At 30.8% G+C, this 12,566-nt stretch overlaps 1 protein-coding gene across 1 annotated transcript in view; it reads right to left on the minus strand.

The window, feature by feature from the left end:
• Positions 1-720: 720 nt before the first annotated feature.
• LOC105617495 (serine/threonine-protein phosphatase 1 regulatory subunit 10) overlaps positions 721-12,566 on the minus strand; it is a 17,568-nt gene continuing 5,722 nt past the window's right edge. The window contains exons 3-7 of the mRNA XM_012199051.1: positions 6,895-7,118; positions 6,666-6,807; positions 5,690-6,007; positions 5,339-5,498; positions 721-1,525 (exon numbers count right to left, since the gene is read on the minus strand). Coding sequence (XP_012054441.1) covers positions 721-1,525; positions 5,339-5,498; positions 5,690-6,007; positions 6,666-6,807; positions 6,895-7,118 — 1,649 coding nt within the window. The remainder of the gene's footprint in view (positions 1,526-5,338; positions 5,499-5,689; positions 6,008-6,665; positions 6,808-6,894; positions 7,119-12,566) is intronic.

Here is a 12,566-nt window from a genome sequence, read left to right on the forward strand (position 1 = left end):
TAGAATATTTTAACTGTCACATTAATATAATTCAACTTCTTTACTTTTTTTAATCATATTTGAAAACTATATTAAATAATTATAATCTCGACAATGGGATATATAAACATGAAAGGAAGATAAGGAATATATGAAAAAAAGGAGGCAAAAATCTCAAATGTCGACGATATAATTCTAGAAATAAATCGTAAAAGAATTCAAAGAACTGAAAAAAAGATTAATTTAACAATCTCTCAAATGCTCTGCTGTCCAGCAGCCGATATGAATTTAGTATGGTTACAATTCAATTTTACAATGCGTTTGCAATCGACCATATCGAATGCTGTGACAACTTTATATCACATTCATTGAAATGTCATCATATTTACATAACTTTTGAACGCATCGAGTATTATCAGATAGAAATACTATTCATATGTAGTCAAATGCTCTTTAAAAAAAAATTGCACATTAATCACTTAATGATCACTTTGGGAATTGCCTATCGCGCATTGTTCGCGTGTACTCGAATCTGCTCTCCAAACAAATTGTCGATACAAGTCCCATAGGTAAATCATCAATAATATGAATATTTCATTAAAACGCTGCCAAGTAATCCCATTCCTCTTCTGCTTCGTCACTTTTTGGATACCTCCAATTGAAGACATTCTTTCAATATCACTCAGTCAATATTAAATCACTAGTATCCAATTTAATTATCACACTATTTCAGTTTCACTTTTAAAACGGCGGACAGTTTACACCAGGATGAAGATATTGGCATTTATCACCGACTCGACAAAAACCGTTTTTCGAAAATTGTCTACATACCGGTGGTTGTTTTCCACTTCCTCGCCATCCACCTCCGCCGACACCTCTCCAACCACCTCTAACAGGTCCACGATAACCCCAGCCAGGACCACCTCTACCTCTGTTGTGCATATGAGCGCCTCTCGGACCTGGAAAGTTAGGTCCAGGAGGACCGTACATCGGTCCGGGCGGACCTTGAAAATTATTGTACCCCATGTCATCTGGGCACATCATGCCATAGCCCTCTTGATTATACATGGGCGGTGGTCCCATCATTCCCGGTGGTACCATGGGAGTACCTTCCATCCCTTGATTAAAACCACCCGACATGTTTGTCATTGGATTTATATTAACGTCTGGCACGAGAACTTTGCCATCGCCTGTTCTCCAACCACCACCACCGGTGGCTGGCATTGGTCCCGCCATCTCCTGAGTCATGGGAGCCATGTGTGTAGGAGGCATCATCTGTTGCGGCATTTGCGGCATGGGGCCCATTGTCGATTGAGGTCCCATAGGTGTCATCATGTTCTGTTGATTGTGCGGATACGTCGTCGGATAATGGAACGTCGTTACAGTTGATGGTTGTGGTGGTTGTGGTTTGGGTTCCGGCCATGGTATTGCTGTGAAGTCCTTCTCGCTCTCCTTGTTGCCCGTGAGATCTTCTAATGGTATTATTTTAGGATCAGTCAGTAGATGGTGTCGTTCTTCATCAGGTTCGGCCGCAGAATCTGGAATCCTATAATATAAAAATGATCAGAATTGAAAATTTCTAACTGATTAGAATTGAAAATTTGAATATATACTACATTGAGTGTATTCAGATGCGCAATCGCTCACTGAGCGCTCAGGGAGCTTTTTCATTAGTCTATTTCAAGATCTAACAGAATAATCAGATGAAAGAGCACACTGAGCGGTTCAGTAAGCGATTGTGCATCTGAAAGTGTCCATTCTGTGTAAGATGTTTTATCTGTGATAGTTTTCTAAAAACATATTTTTGTTTTCATTACACAAAACTCATCAATTTATTTTTGTGCAAATAGTAATAATAAAATGGGCTAGAACAGTCCCTAGTATAATCTAGATTTATAGAAACTAAAATTATAAAAAAGGCTGTGGGAATCAACGTAGTTAAAAGTGCGATTATGTATTATATATTATGTTTATTATAATTATTACATAATTATAATGTAGCAATGTATAATAATTAAACGTTTTATTTTTTTTAATCAGCCTCAATAAAACGCCTTCTAAAGATAACAAAATAAGTGCAGCATTTCCATACATTGTATAAATTATTCAACAGTTTCCTGATTCATTGAAATCAGAAACTGTAAACATAATATAATGTGTGTTGTCACATACAATATAATGAAAGATTCATAAAATTATAACAGACATTCGCCACGAACCCTCACAATCCAATAGTGAATAGAATTTTTGTACAGAAACGATGATCAAACATTAATAAAAAATGTGAGTGATAAAATTTTTTTTTTAAATAATTTATAATACTTATGTAAAAATTATAGTGAGGCAATGATTTTGCTATGTCCATTTCTAATGTAAAATTGTAAATAAATGTTGTCGAATTAGACTAAAATCATGCAGGAATTTATCAAGATTTTTGTTAAAAAATACAAAATATTTAGCTTCTATTGAAAACCGCAAAGTACGCAGAATCTAGATTTTCGGTATCTGTCTGTAAGTTAAGAACATTATTGTTTAATGTGTATTATTTTTGACATGAATCGCACGCGCGCGTGCTTATTAAAAATACTTTTCAATATCCAAAATTTTCACATCTTTCCAATGAAATTCATGATTGGTCGTTCAGCAGACTCAACTATTGCAGAGTGGATCCATAGCGCTGCTATTGGTGTATTCTTTTATACGTGATCTACAATGAGCAGTAACAGTAAAAACTTAAAAAGTAAGCTTAGAAATCGACTAATCATAGTTGATTATTACTCTCATAACTATGATTGATTGATTTCTATTCTACGCCTCCTCTTTAATTCTACTGCTTTAATCTAACTTTAATCTAACTTTAAATTTACTGCTACTATCTATTGTAGATTATGTATTAGATCATTCAATAGCAGCAAATGTTCACGGATCTACTTCACAACAGTTGAGTCTACTGTACACAATCATTGGGAGCATTCAGAACAATTGCTCACTGAGCGCTTAATGAGCTCTTTCGTCTGATTGGCATATTCCATTAGATTCTAAAATATAGACCAATCAGATGAAAGAGCTCACTAAGCGCTTAACGAGCAGTTGTCATTCTGAACGGATCAAATGATCATTTAGCATGTATTTTTTTTAATCTAAAATTCTTTTTAGATTAAAATTTTTTTAATCTAAAATTGGATGAGTTAAAAGAATACATCAATAACAGTGAGTGCTCACTCAACTGTTAAGTCTATCTGCTGAATATGCCCATTATAACGCATTCTATGTTTCGTTATAACCGAATGTGAAGAATATTTCTTTTAATATGATTAAAATGTTCTGAAATTCGGGTTTGTAATTTTCTATCTGTTTGACCCATCACAATCACTACAATTTATGTGATAAATAATGTTGCTTTTAGAGGAATCTTGAAAGTCTTTATAGCACTTTAATAAATTATATCTAATTTATTGAAACTGAAAAAAAAAAACATTTTTGTATGTACATTATAATGTACATAATCTCTCTAAATTTGTTGGAAATATTTTTAATGTACAGTGAATTAGTTTTAGAATTACTATTGCTAGCCTTTCTTTGTCGTACAAAGCAGAATGTTCAAAAAGTTATTTCGACCCCCAAGATACACCTGAATAGAACTTGGAAAATCATTGTTTGGTTTCTCAGAAAATAGGAAATAATAATCGTTTGTCCGGGAGGTGGAAAGTGAGAACATTGCTAGAACGGCTAAAATATATAGTAAAAAATAACATTATTCACATATAAAGTTAATAAGTGAAAAATATTGATTTTAGTCAGAAATGTATAAATACATTCTTCATATAAAGATTGCGGACTAAAAAAAAAAAATAAAAAACTGTGCAGAAATTGCTATGATTAGTAGTGAGCAATTGCTATAGTGTGTAAGTGAATCACTCCTTCCAAGATGCACCAGGTAGAGATCCGCCTAGTATTCCTTGATACAGATCATGACTCCACAATTCATCACTCCTGTAATATTTAGCGACTCCAAACTTTCTCTGCTATGCGTGCGTACTATGTGTGTATACTTAAATATGTGTATTTAATATGCCTCAATATATAACAGATTTAGTGACACGCAATTTCAACAACAAAAATATTGCGATAGAATATTTTAATTACTAGAGCAAAAAGAAAGAGTGATAAACATGAAATGATTGGAACTATTATTAGTAAATCCATTGCTGGGCCAATTATCTTATTTTGTGTTATATGATGAAATCGCAAATATAGAAGGAGCAATGTAAAGCAATGCTATCAATAATAAAGATTTTTGAGTGTCATTTTTTATTATATTTAAGTCATTCTAGCAATGTTCCTATTACTTCCCGGACAAATGAATGTTATTTCTGAAGATCCAAACGATGATTTTTCAAGATCTATTCAGATATATCTTGAAAATCAAAATCAACACTTTTTTAACATCCTCCTTTATTATTAACCAAACACTTTAATCATTCAAAAATTATGTTAAAAATAAAATTAATCGAGTTATTATTCTCTAACAAAATACTAATTATAAATTCCAAATTCCTCTGGTTGGATGCGAAAATACTTTTTTATAATTTTAGTTTCAATATTGAAAAGTTCTTATTACTTATTATTGTTTATTAGATTTATAGATATTATATATTCCTTTATTATTCCTCGCTTGTTTACGAAGTTAAGCAGTCAATCCTAGCCCTGCATTAAACTTATGAGACTGCTTATTCTTTTCTTCTAGATCCTCTGGCTCAATAAACATATAGCCCCAAAATCTGTATTTTTTTACAAGCGAGCATAGAACAGTGGCGAATTTAAGGTCATATAGGTGACCATTGGGTCATACATTCTGTAAGAAGGCCAATCTCAGTTTCTTTCTCCCCATTGCATTGTCATTAACTCTTTTTTGTCCTGATTGACTTGTTTCATTAATTGGATTGTCGGCAGCCCTTTACCATCTAATGGGAGCTTAGATGCTCCTGCTCCAATCAATCTTTGATGATTCTTTTATTCACGAAAAAGAGAACTGTAAGTGATCAGACGGAAACACTTCTAATTTTTCAGCTTTAATAGACTATCCGCTCTCTCATTTCCAAGTACGATCTAATGTCCAAGGATCTACATTAGAGTAACGTAGTTCGTTTCGTCTAGTTTGACTAATGTTGTATGCAGTCTCAAACTACAGAGACGATTCTATAGAAGCGTGCTTTAACAGCTGTTGTGCTATTTGAGCAGATGTAAATATGGTTTCTTCTATTGTTTAGTATTTTTGTACAACAAATATGTTATAAAATAAAAATTTCATTTCGTTGTCGCGAGTCGTTAAAATATCAACGAAATTATTATTACGTACATGCTTCGATTAAAATAAAGGGCTTGTAGAATGCCCTTCTCGCGAGCATATTGAATATCCTTCTCTTTGCTGTCCTTCCCGGGGTCCACTAATGGAGGAGGCAAATCAATCGGAATTAAAGGTTTCCATCTCGTTCTCTCTTCCATTAAATCTTCATTATCTAATAACACAAAAAAGCCTTTTATATATTATATTCTGTATATATGTATATGTATACATACATACATACATACATATACATATATATATATATATATATATATATTATTATACTTTATATAAACACAGATACTTAATGATGTAATTTATTATAGGTAAAAGAATTATATTATTATCTTATGAATAACATACTTAATTTTCGGGCCATCTGGAATGCTTCCCTCTCATTTTGTTTTTCCATCTGTTTCATGTCGGTAAATGTCTTCGTTACGTTAACTCTTTCCGTTTCATCCAATTCGAAATAACGTATAGATTCTAGATCTGTTTTCCACTTCAAAACCTTTTTCGGCCCTTTACGCTTTTGAAGTAGCAGAACGCTTTTAAGTCCATCTACATATCGTATTTCGGGATAGGAACTATCCTTCTTAATCGAATCTGAAACTACCGAAGACGCATCTTCTGGTGATTCTACATCTTTCATTTCTTCCACATCATCCTCGGGTGTCGGTGCTATAAAACAAATATATATTAATTATTTAGACAATTTTACCTTATTTTAATGGTAATACAGAAGAATCATTTGTAATATTAAGGTGTATTATAATAATAACATTAATTTTTAATGTATAAAAAATATTAAATTATATATGTAAATAAAATAAAGCCATATAATTATATAATTTTTTATGTGCAGTTTAATTTTTTAACGAAGATATCTTTCTTCTTATGTCCACATTTATTTTAATTTCTCAACTAACATTTCTATGGCTTATAATAGTAGGCGTACCGTATTTTCGTGATTACGGTGTAATGCAAGTTTTATGCACAAAGTACGATTTTATTATACCGTTTCAACTGGACGATATGGAGCCAGTGCTATTTAAAATTTGAAAATGGAAGTTAACCAGTAGTAGGATTTTAGCGCATAATGAAGTAGTGTACACTATATGGTGTGTACTCCAGTGCAGAGTTGCACTGGAGCAACTGGTGCGGTACAGAATTTACACGCAACTGGCTATTCAGTGCATTCTAAAGGAAAACGCTATAACTCTTTCTTTTTAGTTCTAAGAATTAAAAAAAGATGAAGAGCGAGTTAAACTGAGATTGAAGTTAATCTACATTGGTAGAAATAAGCATTAATGAGTTAAAATAATGATAAAATACATACTATTACTTCCAATATCATCATCGTCTCTATTGTCTTTCTCTTCATCAAGCATCAGATCTTTATCTTTCTTCGATTCTTCTTCGCCAATTTCTCTTTCTCTTTGATCTTTATCTTCATCTATTTCTAGCGTGTCCTGATAAAACTGTAAAAAAATGTAGTTATTATGTAATGAATTTATACAACTATATAGTATAATAATATTATATCCAACTCTATTCGGCATATTTACCTTAAAATTAGGTTTGAGAGCAACCGGCGATTTCTCTTCAACATTTGAAGGCGAAGGCGGTGGCGTGCTCTCGCGATTATCGGAATTAACAATTTCTTGTTTCTTAGTTTCTGACGGCCCATCTTTTGTGATCGAAGCTCTCCGTTTACGTTTCCTTGGTTCCTTGCTTTTGGTAGACGCAGTGAGAGCATCCATGAACATGTCACTTTCTTGTAGCATCATCGCTGAAAACAGAAAAAAAATTGAGAAATTATCGTTAATGATGAGAAAACAACAATAAATTATCGAATCTGTAACTTCTCTCTCTCTCTCTCTCTCTCTCTCTCTCTCTGTTAGTAAAAAAATATTTTGCAAAATTTAATTTCAACTTGGCTATTCTGGTATCTGAAATTGAAAGCAATTGAGAAACGTAAATACAAAAATCTGCAGTGTCCACAACATTAAAGTCGAATAAATATTTAAAATTTCAAGATTTTCTAAAAGAAATAAGAGAGCTGCAGCACGTCCTGGAAATTCTGCTTAAAACAATTCTGAAAAACAGCGATACATTTCATCGTATATAAAAATTTATAAATATACAGCGTTTCTCCTAACATTGGCATAATTCCACAAAGAAACTCTTGACACCAAGATGAAACGAATTAGTACAGATGTTGTTTCTATTCCATTTCTGAACTCTCAATTCTGATGAATTATTCTTGTGTCTCGTTAAATAATTCTTTTTGTCAATTTTTTCAATAATTTTAATTCACTATTTCAAAAAAATATAGTTATATAAACTATACTTATCATATTTTCTGAATTCACATCTGAAATTATGCCTGAACAGTAAGAAATACTTGTATATACAATTATATTTTCAAGCTGCAATCTTATATATTTGTTTCTATAAATGGATTTGTGATTTGCAAAAATTTTTACGTAAAAATATTATGCCAGTAGTCGCAAAATCACGAGTCATTCATTGCTTTAATAATATTCGGTATTCGGCATTCAGTATCTGAAAAAATAAAAAAATATTTCCCACTTTTCAGCAGCTGCAAATAAAATACCAGTTCTTTAATGTCAAGAAACACTTTTCATAATGAAAATTAACGATAATTAACGATAATTTGTTTGCGAAATGAGTTTATCTTCAATTCTGCTCAATACATCCTGTAAGAGAAAAGATAGACTTAAACTAGTAATATATTTTTGAAAGAATTTCTTACATTGTCTCATATATATATATATATATATATATATATATATATATATATATTAGTTATATAAATAATATAAAAAGAATTAAGAAATAAATTAGACAATAATAATGGTGTTATTATATTTCTAAGTCGTAAGTATACGAGCCATAAGAAATAGAATGTGTGTGCAACATAAACGTAAATTAGAATATAACGATTTTGAAAGAAAGGTAATTATGGTATTATCCAATACAATTATTATATAATATTACAAATATTTATTGAGAGAGTTCTTATACTTTTTAAATAAATTATTGAATTTATTAAAGTTTTTTTAACTTGTAATATTTTAATATTTATTTAATATCTATTTTTGAGAGAAAATAACAAGTGTTTCTTTACAAATTTTATTTTTATTAAATTGGAAAATATTCAAGATTACTTTTTATGTTGCACATCATACTATAATAGTAGAAAAAAAAATAAATTTGATATATCGAATAAAATCAACAATATCTTAACTTATACCTATGTTTATATTTTATATAATAAATTTCTGTAATTTAATTTAATATTATTATATAAAGAAATTTTAAAATTAAGGCAATAATGATTTACAAAAAAATATATATATTTCTTTAAATCACTTTATAATTACAACGCTGAAAAATATAAGAATATAAATATTAGGTATTATTTCACATGATTATTAAATTAAACAATAAATATCAAAGAAGAGTATGCCAATAAAAGCTGGCACGGAGTTTTTTTGAATATTAATAACTTTATTTAATTAAATATTTGAAGACTTTTTCTGTAAAACACTAAAACACGCATAATATAATTATATATATTTCAATTTACAATTCGAATTCTCTTCAGTGCAAAATTTCCATCAAATTAGTGAAACATTATTTGATCGTTAAAGCTATGAACGGATTGTGTAATGGATTTATTATCAACAAATTCATAACGATTTCTATGCTGACTCTTATTGGTGCTTTTTTTTGATATTTATTATTTAATTTAATTCAATATACTTAGTTTTTATTAAACTGTTCAATATATTTCTTTAATACACATTCTTTATAAAATGAATTTTTATATTTATTTTTACTGCACATAAAAATCATACAAAATAGAGATAACAATTGCGATTACGTATATTCATAATAAAAAAATTCATAAGCAAAAAAGATGAAAATTTGTAATAATTGTATTTAAATTACAGTTGTCTTTACAATATAAGTCTATTTATTATGAAAACAAATTTAAATCGCTTCAATAAAATCTTGACTATTACAAATTGTAAAAATGATATCCCAAGTAGCACACAGCGCTTATAAAGCGTTAAAAAAGCGTATATAATAATTTAACAAAACGCTAAAAAAGCGCATATAATCATTTTTTTAGCGCTCTGCAAGCGCTGCTGTGCTACTTGGGATTTCTGTATATACATATATATGAAAAAGTGTTATTACATACATAAATATTATGTTAATATGATGATTAAGAAAGATATTCATTTATTATTTATATTTTTTTTTTAAATCGTAATTTAATATAAGGAATAATCTTAAAGAAATGTATCATAACACACTAAAGCATATAAATTTATTATTATTCATATGCAACAATTTATTATCATTTATATGTATAAATTTATTATCCTTTATATGCATAAATTTATCATCCTTCATATAAATAAATATTTTTATCATATAGAATCGCTGTCCCATTTTACAATACAAAAAGGCTTTAACATACGACAAACAAAATAGAATTTGTATTAAACTAGCTTTTTAATATTTTAAAGGATACAGTGTAGAGTAATACTACCAATATTTGGATACTGTCTCTAGATATCCTTATTAAATCCACAAATTCGAATAACGAATAGAATAACTGAGTTATATCTCAAATATTAGAGAGTATACACTGACAATACTGAAATAAAAAGCACAACAGAAATTAACATAAAAATTAAGGAGAGTATAGGTTGTGTTATGAAGGATTTTTTTATTTCCACACAGATTTATGATAAAAAAGAAAAACATGACATTTATCTGCTCTCTAAGCAGAGTTTCTTCGAATAGTGTATTAATGTATTCTCGATGCAATCCATGATCTTTATATCTTATTGTGTTATATTGATTAAAAATTATGCGAAAATTCACAATGTTGCAAGAATTGAAATTCATTCGTGCAAATAACAATAATATGAACGATTCTATCTAATCGCCTATCTAAGAAATTAGTAACACTTTCCTCTGTGTGTGTGTGTGTGTGTGTGTGTGTGTGTGTGTGTGTGTGTGTGTACACACACACATATAAGAAATAAATCGTTACAATTCTCATTGTCTTGTGCTTTTTAAGTTAAATTAATATGAAACTATATAAACATTTATATCCCGTTTTATTTATTCATTATTCATTTGGTATTCGTTTAATATTATTATATATAAACGTATATTTTTTACATTTGTAACAATTTGAAACTAAATTATACATTAAAAATATCTACTTAAATTGCGATCGAAATTTTACTGTATCTAAAAACAATTTGAATATATATTTGATATTATTTGTATAAGAATAACAACTAATGTGCTATTAAATGACAGTAAATATTATTCTGTTTGCACAATAGAAGTTTTTTTATCGAGCAACGTTTCAGTATATTCAAAGATTAATTTAAGCGGGCATTCTAAAAAAAGCACCATTCTGCCAATCCATAATTCAATATTTAATCCATAATTCAATACAATACTAATTAAATCGGCGCATATTATAGCTCCGAAATGAATTAGAGATTATCTTATTTATTTGTACATTTAATAAGATTTATTGCCTAATAATTTTAAACATTAGCCTAACAATTTACAATATGGCAATGTGTATGTCAATGTGTATAAAAAGAAACAATAAAAATATTCTATCTGATTGTATGCAAATATTTTGTTTGTAAAACATTCAATCAAAGTATATCAATCGAGGATATGTATTTGATGGAAAATGATTCTTGTTTTTTTATATTTAAAAAGCACAAAATTTGAATAAATTTTCCACTGATTCCAAGTTTTTAAATGCGCTAGGATAAAAATCGATAATTATATACTGCCATATCTTTGTATACTTCCTCTTTTATATATTATTCAATTAAAAATAGAATATCTTTCTATATGCGTGTATAAAAATATCAAAATATATACATATGTGAGGATCGTAGAAAACGCTTCCACGCTCTCTCAAATACGATCGCCGACTGTATAATAATCATGTTAACGGTTATCAATTAATTATTGATAAATCAAGAAAAATTATTATCCGAGCGTAATTATGCATATATTTGTACTCTTTTGGATAGAATAGTTTTTCCGTTTCCGCAAATCTCATGGAGCGGTGGACGCCGCAAGGAGGAATCAAGTTCGGCGCGGGTCGATGTGCGTCGAACAGTTAGTAGATATGGATCCCGTAGCGCGGTATACGTCAGCCAACGGCAGCACACGCATGGACAATGAGCCACGTGCGTCGGCGTGGAGACGGTCGCAAAAACATCGGTCTCTGCGATAGCGTATCTCTCGCGAAAGCGCGTTTCGTTTGAACTTACGCACGGTGGTCGCGCGTAAGTCGGTCCCAAACGGACCAGAACCCAACCCGGGACAGAACTCGGACGCTGAAATCGTCGCGATGCAACAAAATTTCATCGTCGACACGTGGGCTGGAACACGTGGTTCGTCTCACGAACCTCGTTGCATCCCGTCCTCTCGATGCGCCGAGCTTCCCCGTCCACACGAGGTAATTTTCCAAAAATCAAATCTTACGTAATTTTTCCGAGACGCGCAATGAAATTGTCGTCACACCAAAATTTGCGATGAAGCGCGAATCTCGTCATTGATGCCATGTGACACGGATACTGAAAAAGCCTCGCGCAAACCGCGTTATAAAACTTTCTTTCGTTTTACACGTGCTTCGTTGTACGTTTATCCGTTGAAGCGAATGCGATTATCGCGAATAATTTGGAAAAGAATAATTATTTCCTGACAATTTTGTAGAATTATGAAGAATTTCTTAACAATATCATTTTCCATCAAATGCAAATAAACTGCAAAAGAGAATTCTATATAGATACACGCTTGAGCTGCAAATTTTGGAGCGCGATCTATCTTGGCCTTTTATCTTTTATCTTTTTCTCTTTTCTAAGATTCCTGTCTCTTTCACTCCAGTTTCGTTTAGCTACATGAACAATTAGCAAAGAAGCGCCATGCCGACGATGTCGGTGATTGTAAAGGGGGCCCTGCTGGTCCGAGAGGCCTTCTTGCTCGAAGACGTCGAATATGCAGCTTGGAAATTCGTGCACTTTCAGTGCTACTTTCAATCCATCGGTCCACCGCATTATTCAACGTTGCTTCATGATATTTTCTTTAGTTCTTCACCAGTCTCTCTTCTTTTTCTCAGTCACACTCTCAATCGTTCTCTCTCTCTCTC

This window comes from Atta cephalotes (genome assembly GCF_000143395.1).
Source record: "Atta cephalotes unplaced genomic scaffold scaffold00013, whole genome shotgun sequence".
Classification (NCBI taxonomy): domain Eukaryota; kingdom Metazoa; phylum Arthropoda; class Insecta; order Hymenoptera; family Formicidae; genus Atta; species Atta cephalotes.